The following is an 11,679-nucleotide window of genomic DNA, read 5'->3' as shown; positions in this document are numbered from 1 at the left end:
GACGAGGAAACTGAGGCAGATACAGAGAAGGAGAGGGAGGGAGGGAGGGATGGAAAAAGAGGGGGAAGGGAGAGAGAGCGAAAGAGAGAGAGGAGAGAGAAAGAGAGGAGAGAGAGGGAAGGAGGGAGAGAGAGGAGAGAGCGAGCGAGCACAGCGGAGCCTGCGGGGCGCGTCAGGCCGGGTCGCGGAGCGGGTGCCGGGCTGCGGCTCCGGGCGGGCGGCGGGCTCCGCGGGCGCGGCTCCCCGGGGCTGGCGCCTGGGTCCCTTCCCAGCGGCGGGGCCGTCGTGGTGGGCGGCGCGGTGGGCGGGGGCGGCTGCGCTCCCACCCCGAGAGACGCCGCGGCCGCGGGAGCAGGTGAGGCCGGCGCGGGTCCCGCTGCGCGCCCGGTGCGTCCCGGGGGCGGAGGAGGGTGCGCCCGAGAGGCTCGCGGCGGGGTTCGCGGGCACGGGTCCCGGATCCCGGGCAGCCGGCAGCGCGCTGACTGCCGCGGGACGCCTGGGGAGGGGGCACGGTCGGGGCTCAGAGGGCCCGGGGTTCAGAGCCGCGCTCCTGGGGAGCGTCCCGCCTCTCCCGGGCCCTCCCGCGTCTCCCGCCGCCTCAGTTTCCTCCCCTGCGAGGTGCGGACCTGGAGGTCAGGGGTGTATATACAGTGTCTGGCACGCGGTGGGAATTGGGAGATAGCGGCTGCTGGCTGTTTACAGATGTCAGGAAGCAGCAAGCCTCTCCCTATTCTTACCTCATTCGGAGATTAATACTGTTTGTCTTATTTATTAGTTTTCCGCTGTTAGATGGAAGTCGGTCTGCAGTGGAGCCCGGGGCGGGGGTGCGGGGGGGGGGGGTGGCGGTGCAGATTGTTTCCACTTGGTTTTGAGCTCTGTCTGGCAGAACCAAATCCTACTTGACTGTCCTTGTACAATCGTTGGCCCCCTCCCCCTGCGGAATTGCCACCCCCTGGGGTTGTGCCCTGGGGGACCCGAGGTTCCCTGGTCCTCGCTGGGCATCTCTGAGGAATGTTGTTTCCTGGAAGGAAGCATGGGTGGTGTCTAAAGGGAGGGAGCCCCCCAGCCCCCACCCCATGGAGCAGTCACTGCCCTTCATACCTCCTCTCCCTGGGGAGCTGTGCTCTTGGGCTCTGCCGTGGCTCCAAATTGCGCTGGGAAGGAGGCAGCTCTATTCCAGGAGTGTCATTAGATTAGGGACCCGAGACCCAGGTCCTCTTGGGAAGGATGTCTGGAGAGGCTGGGCAGGGAGGTTGGGGGTTCTGGGCCAAGCATGCTGGGGCTAAAGGTCAAAGCACCCTCTGCTGTCCCGGGGCCTGCCTGCCCCTCCACCTGACCGGCAGAGGCCCCTGGTGCTTCTGCGGCATCTTCACACTTGGCAGAAGCCACACCCTGGCCGCCTCCACCCCCAAGCCATGCTCACGTGTTCAGCTGGGTTCTAGACCACGTTCTAGGTTTTGCCAGGGGCCTCGGATGTCCACCCCCTGCCTGGCCTCTGCCTTGGGCTGAAGGTGCATCAGCTTCTTCCTTCAGCACGAGCCCCACTTCCAGTTTCTCCTTTTCAAAAACTCTGTGTATCTGAAAGGGCCTGCACCAGTGGAGTCAGACTGAGTAGAGTCCAGTTCCAGCTCTGCCGCTTAGCCAACTGCGGGATCTGCTCTAACTGGGCTTCAAAGTCCCCCTCTTCAAAATGGGACTGACACTACATAGAACCAAGTGAACTTGCCAGTTTTTTTGCAGGTTAAAAATGGCCAAATCCTGGCGATTTCACGGGGTGCAGCCCAGTAGTGGCTTCCTTGCAGGGCTGAGGTGTGGGTGGCATGGGCTATGGGGGTGTCAGGTGCCCAGTGCTCACCCAGGGCTCAGTGAAAGGTGGCAGCCTTCTCAGGCTGCACGGGGGCATCTCCTGGGTTGTCTGTGCAGCCGAACCCATAACAGAGTGCCCTGTCCATGCTTGTGCTTCTGCCTTGTTCCCACTGTCTCTGCCTGTCCTGGCTTCCCGGGGGCCTCACCTTCTGGTAGGGTGGTGTGGATGAGGGGCAGCTCTGAGAGCCTTGAGGGACAGGGTGAGAGGGCAGTGGAGTGGGGCTGCCATCTTTTGAGACCAGGCCCCTGGTGAAGGGATTGGGGTTGGTGATCAGTCCCTGTCCCTGTGCCTCCCACGTGGCTGCCTGAAGAGGCTTTGGGGCCAGAACTTGGACCCAGGTGGACTCCGAGGCTGGCTTCTCATGGTGGGGGCAAGGGCCTCTAGGCTGGGCTTGGTAGGCAATGGGATCAGTGGGCAGGGAATTACCTACTACGTGCCAGGTTGGTCCTGCTGCAAAACAGGAAGCTCCGCCCCCCAGGATGTGGCAAAGAAAGCTCCCTGAACAGCACCCGGCCCGCAGAGGGTGCTTGTCATGCGCAAGTTTCCTTGGTCACGTTAAGTAATCTGCTCAAAGGACCAGGATGAGAGACTGAACCTACAAGAGCTGCAGGGAGGGGAAATTCCAGGGACCCCTGTCCTACCTCCCAGACCCCCTCAGTTCCGACTTCTTGTGTTAAACGTGGGAGACTGGGTCCTGACCTGGAGGGAACCAGCCCACCCTGCGAAAGAGATATTACACCTCATTGCCATTTGTATAACTGAGGAAACTGAGGCCCAGAAATATTCAGTGACTCTACTAAAGCCATCCTGCTGAGGAGTGGCAGAGCCGGGACTTGAACCCAGGACAAGCACTTGGTCTGCTAGTTCCCTACTCGGTGCTTTCCCAGAAGCCTATGGTGGTTCTATCAGCATGACAAGGGATCCTCTTCTTGACCCCAGTGACTCTCAGATAGCCTGGTTTGGGGTGGAAAGCCCACCCACCCCCCTGCCACCACGTGCTCTCACACGGGCCAGCCCTAACCCTAAACTCTTTAGTCTTGATGGGAGGAGCCATGACTGGGTCACAAGTGCTTCTTCCCCAGGCCCTATGTCATCTGGATCCTGTTCTCCGTTCTCACCTGGTTCTGTCCAGAAGCATCCTTGTAGGGCTCCCCCATCCCTGGGGCTCCACCTCCCGTAAGCACATTCTACTAAAGGAACCCAGCATTCCTGCTAACCTGGGGCTCTAGGGATTTGGGTTACTGCCACCTTTCCCCTGGAATTTGCTTCTCTTCACAGAGGAACTTTCTGGGCTGGGGGTTGGCAGGAGCCCCTCCAGGTTCGCCCCTCCCAGCCCCTGCTGTTCTGGAGAAAGACACAGGCCAGCTTGTCATCCTGCTCCTTTCCTGGACCCCCGTGGTAGCCTTCCTGTGTTACTGCTCTCCCCAGCCCCAGCACTTCCCTCCTCTGCCCTGTTCTCAGAAGCTGCTGGAAAGTCCTGGTTTGGGGTCAGGCACCCATGTGGTCTATGTGTGGAGATTGGAGTGGGGTGTCCTGGCCCACTCATGGCCATCCCCTCTTGCGTGGCCGCCCATCAGTTCTCTGAGAAGGGGCCTCTCTCCCCCAACCCATTCTTTGCTTCCAGGAGATCTTTCTGGAATGCACTTGGGCTTGCTGGCAGCCATTCAGTGGCTCACCCATCATTCCTGGTCTGCTGGGAGCTCATCTCTGCCACTCCCTCCCGGCCACTGCGGGCTCCAGTTATTCCAAACTGCTTGCTGCTCCCCGAGGAGGCCCTGCACCATCCTGCCTCCCTGCTTTTGCACCAAGCTCTTCCTGGCCCCTTGAATTCCTCCTCCTCCTTGTCCATTTGGCAGACTCCTCATCCTCTGAGCCCTGGATCAAAGCCACCTCCCCTCTGATCACCCAGCTCAAGGCTGTTATTCTCCTTATTCTCCTCGCCTCTCCCCACGCATTCCCCGCATGCAGGTTTTGGCAATGACAACATGGCCTTGAGGTCCACCTGCCCTCCTGGTGGTGAGTCCATCTGGTCTGGGAGGGCCATGGCTGGGCTGGTCACCTTCACAACTCTTGTCTCTAGTTTGGGGCTGACATGGGTTTGGTGAGTGAACGCGTGGATGAAGCAGTATTTTCTGGAGCCTTCCCCACCCAGTAGCTTGGCCCTGATCATGCTGCCGTGGGGTTTGGAATTGCTGGTGCTGATCCAGGCTGTTGACCTATCCCTGGCTCAAGGTCACATTCGCTGCTTCTGAGCAGAGTGTATCTACCGCAGTTTCATGCAGCTGTGGCTCTTTTTTTTTTTAATTAAATTCAGTTTTATTGAGATATATTCACATACCATACAATCATCCATGGTGTACAATCAACTGTTCACAGTACCATCATATAGTTGTGCATTCATCACCCCAATTTGAACGTTTTCCTTACACCAGAGATAATAAGAATAAGAATAAAAAATAAAAGTAAAAAAGAATACCCAAATCATCCCTCCCATCCCACCCTATTTTTCATTTAGTTCTTGTCCCCATTTTTCTACTCATCCATCCAGACACTGGAGAAAGGGAGTGTGATCCATAGGCTTTCACAATCACACTGTCACCCCTTATAGGCTACGTTGCTATACAATCATCTTCAAGAGTCAAGGCTACTGGGTTGCAGTTTAATAGTTTCAGGTATTTACTTCTAGCTATTCCAATACATTAAAATATAAAAAGGGTTATCCATATAGTGTGTAAGAATGTCCTCCAGAGTGACCTCTCGATTCCATTTGAAATCTCTCAGCCAATGAAACCTCATTTCATTTCATTTCACATCCTCCTTTGGGTCAAGAAGATGTTCTCAATCCCATGATGCCAGGTCTAGATTAATCCCCGGGGGTCATATCCTGTGTTGCCAGGGAGATTTATACCCCTGGAAGACAGATTCCACGTAGTGGGGGAGGGAGTGAGTTCACCTGCCGAGTTGGCTTAGCTAGAGTGAGAAGTTGTGGCTTTTTTTTACTCAACTACTGGACTTTATATTTGACCCTGTCTTATTTCATGTGGTCATATTCAGCCCCAAATGGCCCTTTTTGCCAGAAGACTATGGTTCCAGAAGAATCTTCCTGCCTCGGAGATCTAGTGGACAAAATAACCAGACTGTACTCTGTTGGCTGAATTCATGACTTGATCTTGCAAATGGCCAAAGGAGAGATATCTTTAACAGTCAGATCAAATGCACAAATGGCAGCTGACAAATAGATTTGACTGATCCCTGCTTAATTTTGATCATAAGATGTAGAAATGGCCTCTAATTTCACACTTGTGTAAGAAGAAGATAGATCTGTTTAAAACTGGGCATGATTGTTAACATGGGACTTAAGAATGTCCCAAGTAGGATATTCCTTTAGGAACAGTGTTTCCCAAACTGGGGCCCAAGGACCAGATGGATCAGAACCACTCATTAAATACAGATTCCTGGGTCCCATTCTGGCCTAACCTAACTGCCTCTCCTGGTGAGGGGCCCTGGAATCTGCACTTCCAACAAGCAACCTTATGGGATCAATGGCAACCGGAGAACCTGGGGGGAAAGTGTGATGATGGTGCTGTAACGACATGGCGATGGTCCACATCAATGAATGTGTCGTTGGCATTGTCGGCTGGAGGTGAGCTTTGGAAGCCACCTTCCAATCTGGCTGTGGCAGAGGTCCATTGTGCTGAGAGGCCCAGAAGGAAAGGGACAACCATGGCCAAGGTCTGGAGGTGTGTGTAGTCTGGTGTCTTTTTGATGGCATGCTGTTCTCAAGGGACTTGAGCACAGGCATGAAACTGGACCATGGGGTGAGTGGTGGGCATCCGGGTGACCTCGGCCAGGTGCGTGGGCACACGGTAGGTAGGATAGAGCTGATATGCCCGTGCACCCATCAGTCTTTGTGAACTTCGCAGTCTTCAACCTTGCCACGTGACTCCTGAAAACAAGGCTGGAAGGGAAGGTCGCAGCTGAGACCAGGAGGGTGTCGAGTCCCGGAGCTTGGACTGGAGAGACGATGAAAGAACATAAGCAGTCATTGTACGCAGCGGCACTTTTACCACTGTCTCCATTTGGATGCAATGTCACATGGAGATTTCTGGTCCACATACAACAACCTAACTTCTTTGTCATCAAAATGCCCTTGAATCCCGAGACTCGTGGGACTTTATGGGCTGAGTTTTGGCCTCAGGCAGACCTGGGTTTTATCTGGGCCTCATTCCTTACTAGCTGTATGACCCTGGACAAGTTGCTTTCCATCTCTGAAACTCAGATTCTTCATCTATAAAATGAGTTAATAATACCCAGTAGCTAATATATGCAAAGCACTGAGCACAATCCCCAGCACTTAGTAGGTGCTTATTATGGGGTACCAATTATTAGATGCCAGTCCCTTACCTGGAACCTTAGTTGACAGGTCTTCCAGGATCCAACCTTGGCCTGGAAGTAGCCTCAAACCTCTCTGCCTGGCTCCAGCTCCTCCCTGGATTCCACACTGGAGGATCCCTGAATAACACTTGTCTGTCTGTCTTGCAGGCATCACTCCTGAATCTGTCCCCTGTGTTCAAGGGCTCCTGGAATCTTCTCACACCCACCATGAACACCTCTGATTTCCTGGCCTCATTGCTCCCATTATCCCTGCAGGGTCTAAATTGGAGCAAGCCAAAGACCATCCCATACAACTTCACTGACCACTGTCAGGATTCTGTGGACCCAATGGTCTTCATCGTCGTGTCCTACAGCATAGAGACCATCGTGGGCATCCTGGGCAACCTCTGTCTGATATACGTTATCATGAGGCAGAAGGAGAAGGCCAACGTGACTAACCTGCTCATCGCCAACCTGGCCTTCTCTGACTTCCTCATGTGCCTCATCTGCCAGCCCCTCACGGCCGTCTACACCATCATGGACTACTGGGTCTTTGGTGAGGCCCTTTGCAAGATGTCAGCCTTCATCCAGTGCATGTCGGTGATGGTCTCCATCCTCTCACTTGTCCTCGTGGCTCTGGAGAGGCACCAGCTCATCATCAACCCAACAGGCTGGAAACCCAGTGTCTCCCAGGCCTACCTGAGCATTGTGGTCATCTGGCTCCTTGCTGGCTTCCTCTCCCTGCCCTTCCTGGCCAACAGCATCCTGGAGAACGTCTTCCACAGGAACCACTCCAAGGCTCTGGAGTTTCTGGCAGATAAGGTGGTCTGTACTGAGGCATGGCCCCTGGACCACCACCGCACCGTCTACACCACCTTTCTGTTCCTCTTCCAGTACTGCGTCCCCCTGGCCTTCATCCTCATCTGCTACGTGCGCATCTACCAGCGCCTGCGGAAACGGAGGCGTGTGTTCTGCAAGGGCACCTCCGGCTCGCGAGCCGGGCAGACCAAGTGCCTCAACCGGGTGCTGGTGGCAATGGTGGCCACCTTCGCCATGCTCTGGCTCCCCCTGCATGTGTTCAACAGCCTCGAGGACTGGTACCCTGAGGCCATCCCCATCTGCCACGGTAACCTCATCTTCTTGGTGTGCCACCTGCTCGCCATGGCCTCTGCCTGTGTCAACCCCTTCATCTATGGCTTTCTCAACACCAACTTTAAGAAGGAGGTCAAGGCCCTGGTGCTGAGCTGCCAGCAGAGCCCCCCCGTGGAGGATTATGAGCATGTGCCCCTGTCCACGGTGCACACAGAGGTCTCCAAAGGCTCTCTGAGGTTATGTGGAGCATCCAAATCCATTTAGCCAGGGGTAGAGCTTCTTCCTGCCACGGTCATTGCCAGGTTCTTTCATTTAGCTAAGTGGGCACGCTTCAAGCCGTGGCACCCCAACATTATTGCTTTTCCAGGGTCCTGGTGGGCTGGCTAGAGCCCAGATCTGCAGATGGTGCAGCCATCTGTTCCTGTAATCATTCTGAGTCCAGATTCTGCAAGTCCCAGTGTGTCTTGCAGCTTGAGCAGATGCCAGAGCCAGAGATGGTCTGCTTGTAACAGGAGGGTTCATTCTAGTAACTCAGCAACAGATGCCAAGCCTGGGAAGCCAGGGATTTAGCCTCCACAGGGAGACCATGAGGCCACCGTGGGGGGAAGGAAGGAGCACTTGGAGTCAGAACCCTGGACTCTGGTCAACCTGCAACCTCTGTGAGGCTCAGTTCCTTTGCTGTAAAATTGGGATACTCCTTCCTCCTGGAACTGCCGCAAGGTTTAGAGATGTTTGTGGATGGGCTTTGTAAATGGTATGAATTCTATGGATGCAAGACAGTGGGATTCCTGTTTCATTGCTAGAACATCCAGCTGAAGAGGACAGATCCTGGCAGCTCTGGGTCCTTGTGCCACTCTGCAGTGGGAGAACCAGGCTTGAGCTGCTGGAATTCCATCATTTCTGTCTATCACTGCACCCGCCACCTTGTTTTGTAATAGGTCTGCCAATGTTCCTCCTCAGTGAGATGGTGAGCTCCATGGGGGTGACAGCTGTATGGTCACCTAGTTTGTATCCTTCATGCCTAGGACAGCTGCTGGCTCAGGCAGAGAGCTCCAGAAGCATTTGCCGTGGTGAGCTGTTGGTCAAGGTGCCACTGCTGAGGCTGGCCAAGGACAGGTGCGCTGTGGTCCAGCTGTGGGAGGGCTCAGCCTGCCGCATCCACATGCTCTCACCTGCCCTTCCTTGCCTCCCAGACTTCCCCAGCATTGACCCCCTGCAGAAGCCTGCAGTTCTCAAGCCCATGACTCCAGCCTCCTTCATCCCATGCTCTGATCGCTGAGCGCACTTGCCTGGGAGATGAGCCATGGTTCTTCCAACACCTCCCTGAGACTTTGGGCATTTAGGGGCCTTCAGTAGCAGTAGGGTAGGGATTCCTTGAAGCCTGGCTCAAAGGGGTACTGGATGAAAGGAGCAGGGGATCCCCTTCCTCCAGCCAGCCAGGGAAAATGGTGAAAGGGCTACATGAGGGTCAGGTCCCAGTCTTTTGGCTGCTTCTGGCTGCTGAACCAGATCCGGTGCTTCATCTGTGTATGGACAAGGTAGTTTTTCCTTGCAGGGAAAGAAATGTCAAGATTGCACCTGGGCCATCTTGGATGGGACGTCTGGACCTGGCTTAGCTGCTCAGATCCACCCTTCAGCATAGTGGACAGTTGCTAGACCCCCCACAGTCTCTCAGGGCAGGTGTTCAGGTGCCCAGAGGTCTTGAGAGCCCTCCCCAGGCCCCCAAGAACTGGCTCTACATAGAAGATCTGTCAAAGGATCAGGAAGCAGAAGATTGAGCAGCCACTTTGGACCCTCTCTCACCCTGGGACCCTGACCAAGAACCTGTGCAGCCAACCCCTAAGCCAAGGACTCTTTGAGCTACCAGCTCTCCTCCTGGAACTGTTTGTCTTGTTCTAGCTTGTGGTCACATCTCCCTTTCTGTTCCTTTGTTCAGTCTTGTCTTGGCTTTTTGGACAGATGTGTTGAACCAGTGTCTTAGATGAAGCTTGCTCTTGTCCTCTGATGTTACTTGCTGCTGGTTGCTCTAGGTAACTAGCTGCCCAGGAAAGCCCAGACCCTTGGACCCATCTCAGAAAGAGGTCATTGACAAAGTTACCCCAATTAATTTGTGGCCCTGGTCCCCTCCAGATCCTGGGCAATGGCCTGGAGTTTGCTTCTCACCAGCAATCTTGATGGTGCTGAGATGCTTGGGGACAGGATGGTTTAGGGTGGGCATCTGGTGAAGGCAACTGGCATTAGGAACTGGAGTGGTGGATGGAAGCCACATGGAACATCTTCTGTGCTCCCATCAGCTTGCTTAGGTTGACATCTGCTGCTTGGGTGGCTGTCTCAGCACCCTAGGGCCTTGTTGTATAAAGTGATGTCAGAAGTTCAACAGCTTCAGCATCACTTGGAAGCTTGTTAGATCTGCAGCAAGTCTGTTCCCACCCCAGACCTGTTGAATCAGAAACCTTATCAATATCTACAAGTTAATTGTGTGCTTGTGAAAGTTTGAGAAGCTCTGCTCTAGGAAACTAATTGCCTGGAGTCTCAAGTCAACTGTGGTGAGCAGCTGTAGACACCCACCCGGGGGTCCAGAGTAGAGCCTCAGAATCCTAGTTCTGGAGATGTTCTGCAGATCTGTTATTGCTGAAAGGATGGATACAGTTTTGGTTGTTAGTGTCTCATCTCTGGCCACATGCAGATATATTTCTCATGAAACCTATTTGTTTCTTTAATAAATATTTGTCACATGAATATTTTGCAGAGTGGCATTCCTAGTGAACAAACCTCTTTGTATTCTGCTTATTTTACTTAAATCTGTATCATCAGTTGTCCATCTTGCTGGATACCATTTTTGGCAGCTGCTTAAGGGTTTAGAAAATGTGCCAGTGAAAGCCTATCCTTCTGGAAAAGTCTCTCTCTCTAGCTCCCAGCGGGGCCTTATCTCATCCAGAAAATGGGCCCTCTGCCCAACTGTACCAGGAGGAAACCATCTTTTGGAGGAGATTACCATTGGGATTTCAGATCTACATCCACAAAGATTGACTCAGGACCCTAAGAGGGCAGAAAGCCTTATCAAATCCTGGCAGTGACAGCTTATTAAACCCTGACTAACTGTAACCCTTCCTTTTCCAAGAAATGAAGTTGACTTTTTTTTTTCCCATCATAAAAGTGATCATATCATTCTTGAGAATATGCAAAATATACCTAAATAAAACGAAAGAAGGAAATCATCAGTAGTTCTAGCACCCAAAGATAATCACTGTTTATATTTTAGGGAATTATTTCTTTAGTTTTTCTATGTAGAGTGTTAGTTTTTTTTTTCTTTTTTTAACTTGGTTGAGATATTCTCTCTCTCTCTCTGTAGGTATCTATATTAATAGTCAAGGATATATTTTGTATCTTGCTTTTTCCCTTAACTCTGTAAGAATTTTTATTCATGCATTCATGCATTCATTCAACAAATAGATCAGGCATTGTGGTAGGTGCTGGGGATACAGTGGTAAATAAAATAGACATTGTCCCTTTTCTCATGGGATTTATAGTCCACTGACTAGCTGTATTCTCTAGCCTTAATCACTGCCTAAGGTGGCATATTTAGATGTTTCCAGACCTATTGCATATAGTTCTGTACTTGGATTGTTTCCTTAGCAGAGATTTCCAAAAGTGGAATGAAGGGGTCAGTGGGCCCTGTTCTGGTTTGCTAATGCTACCATTACACAAAATACCAGAAATGGATTGGCTTCTATCAAGGGGGTTTATTTGGTTACAAAGTTTTAGTTCTAAGGCCATAAAGTTGTCCAAACAAAGGCATCAACAATCGGGTACCTTTACTAGAGGATGGCCCGTGGAGTCTGGAAAACCTCTGTTAGCTGGGAAGGCACATGGCTGGTGTCTGCTCCACAGTTCTGGTTTCAAAATGGCTTTCTCCCAGGACATTCCTCTCTGGCGTCTGGGGGTGTTCTCTTAGTTTCTCCAAGGTAACTCTGGGCTAGCAAAAGTCTGTTTTCAATGGCCGTCTTCAAAATGTCTCTCTCAGCTGTTCTCTCTTGGCTGCTCTGAGGTCCTTCTGCTTGTGAACTTTTATAGGACTTTCAGTGATTAAATAAAGGCCTACACCGAATGGTCGGGGCCACACCTCCATGGAAATAATCTAATCAAGGTATTACCCACAGTTGGGTGGGTCATATCTCCATGGAAACAAACTAATCCAAAGATTGCAACCTAATCAACACTAATACTTTTGCCCCTGCAAGATTGCATCAAAGAACATGGCATTTTGGGGGACATAATACATCCAAACTGGCACAGGCCCAGACAGTTTTCAAGGCTCTTGATGTGTGCTGCTAAGTTGATTTCCC

At 52.5% G+C, this 11,679-nt stretch overlaps 1 protein-coding gene across 1 annotated transcript; it reads left to right on the top strand.

Moving 5' to 3' along the window:
• The first annotated feature begins 5,509 nt into the window (after positions 1-5,509).
• Positions 5,510-10,059, top strand: LOC119510388 (neuropeptide Y receptor type 4-2-like). Its single transcript, XM_037804675.1, has 2 exons — positions 5,510-5,914; positions 6,410-10,059. The coding sequence occupies exon 2, from the start codon at positions 6,470-6,472 to the stop codon at positions 7,595-7,597; it is 1,128 nt and encodes a 375-aa protein (XP_037660603.1). The 5' UTR covers positions 5,510-5,914; positions 6,410-6,469; the 3' UTR covers positions 7,598-10,059.
• Positions 10,060-11,679: the final 1,620 nt, after the last annotated feature.

Source organism: Choloepus didactylus, chromosome 15, assembly GCF_015220235.1.
Source record: "Choloepus didactylus isolate mChoDid1 chromosome 15, mChoDid1.pri, whole genome shotgun sequence".
Lineage (NCBI taxonomy): Eukaryota > Metazoa > Chordata > Mammalia > Pilosa > Megalonychidae > Choloepus > Choloepus didactylus.
The sequence above is the reverse complement of the archived record's forward strand: the minus strand, read 5'-3'. Positions and strand labels throughout refer to the sequence as shown.

Coding starts and splice junctions, on each gene's coding strand:
- LOC119510388 (XM_037804675.1), top strand. CDS start 6,470: ATGAACACCTCTGATTTCCTGGCCTCATTGCTCCCATTATCCCTGCAG.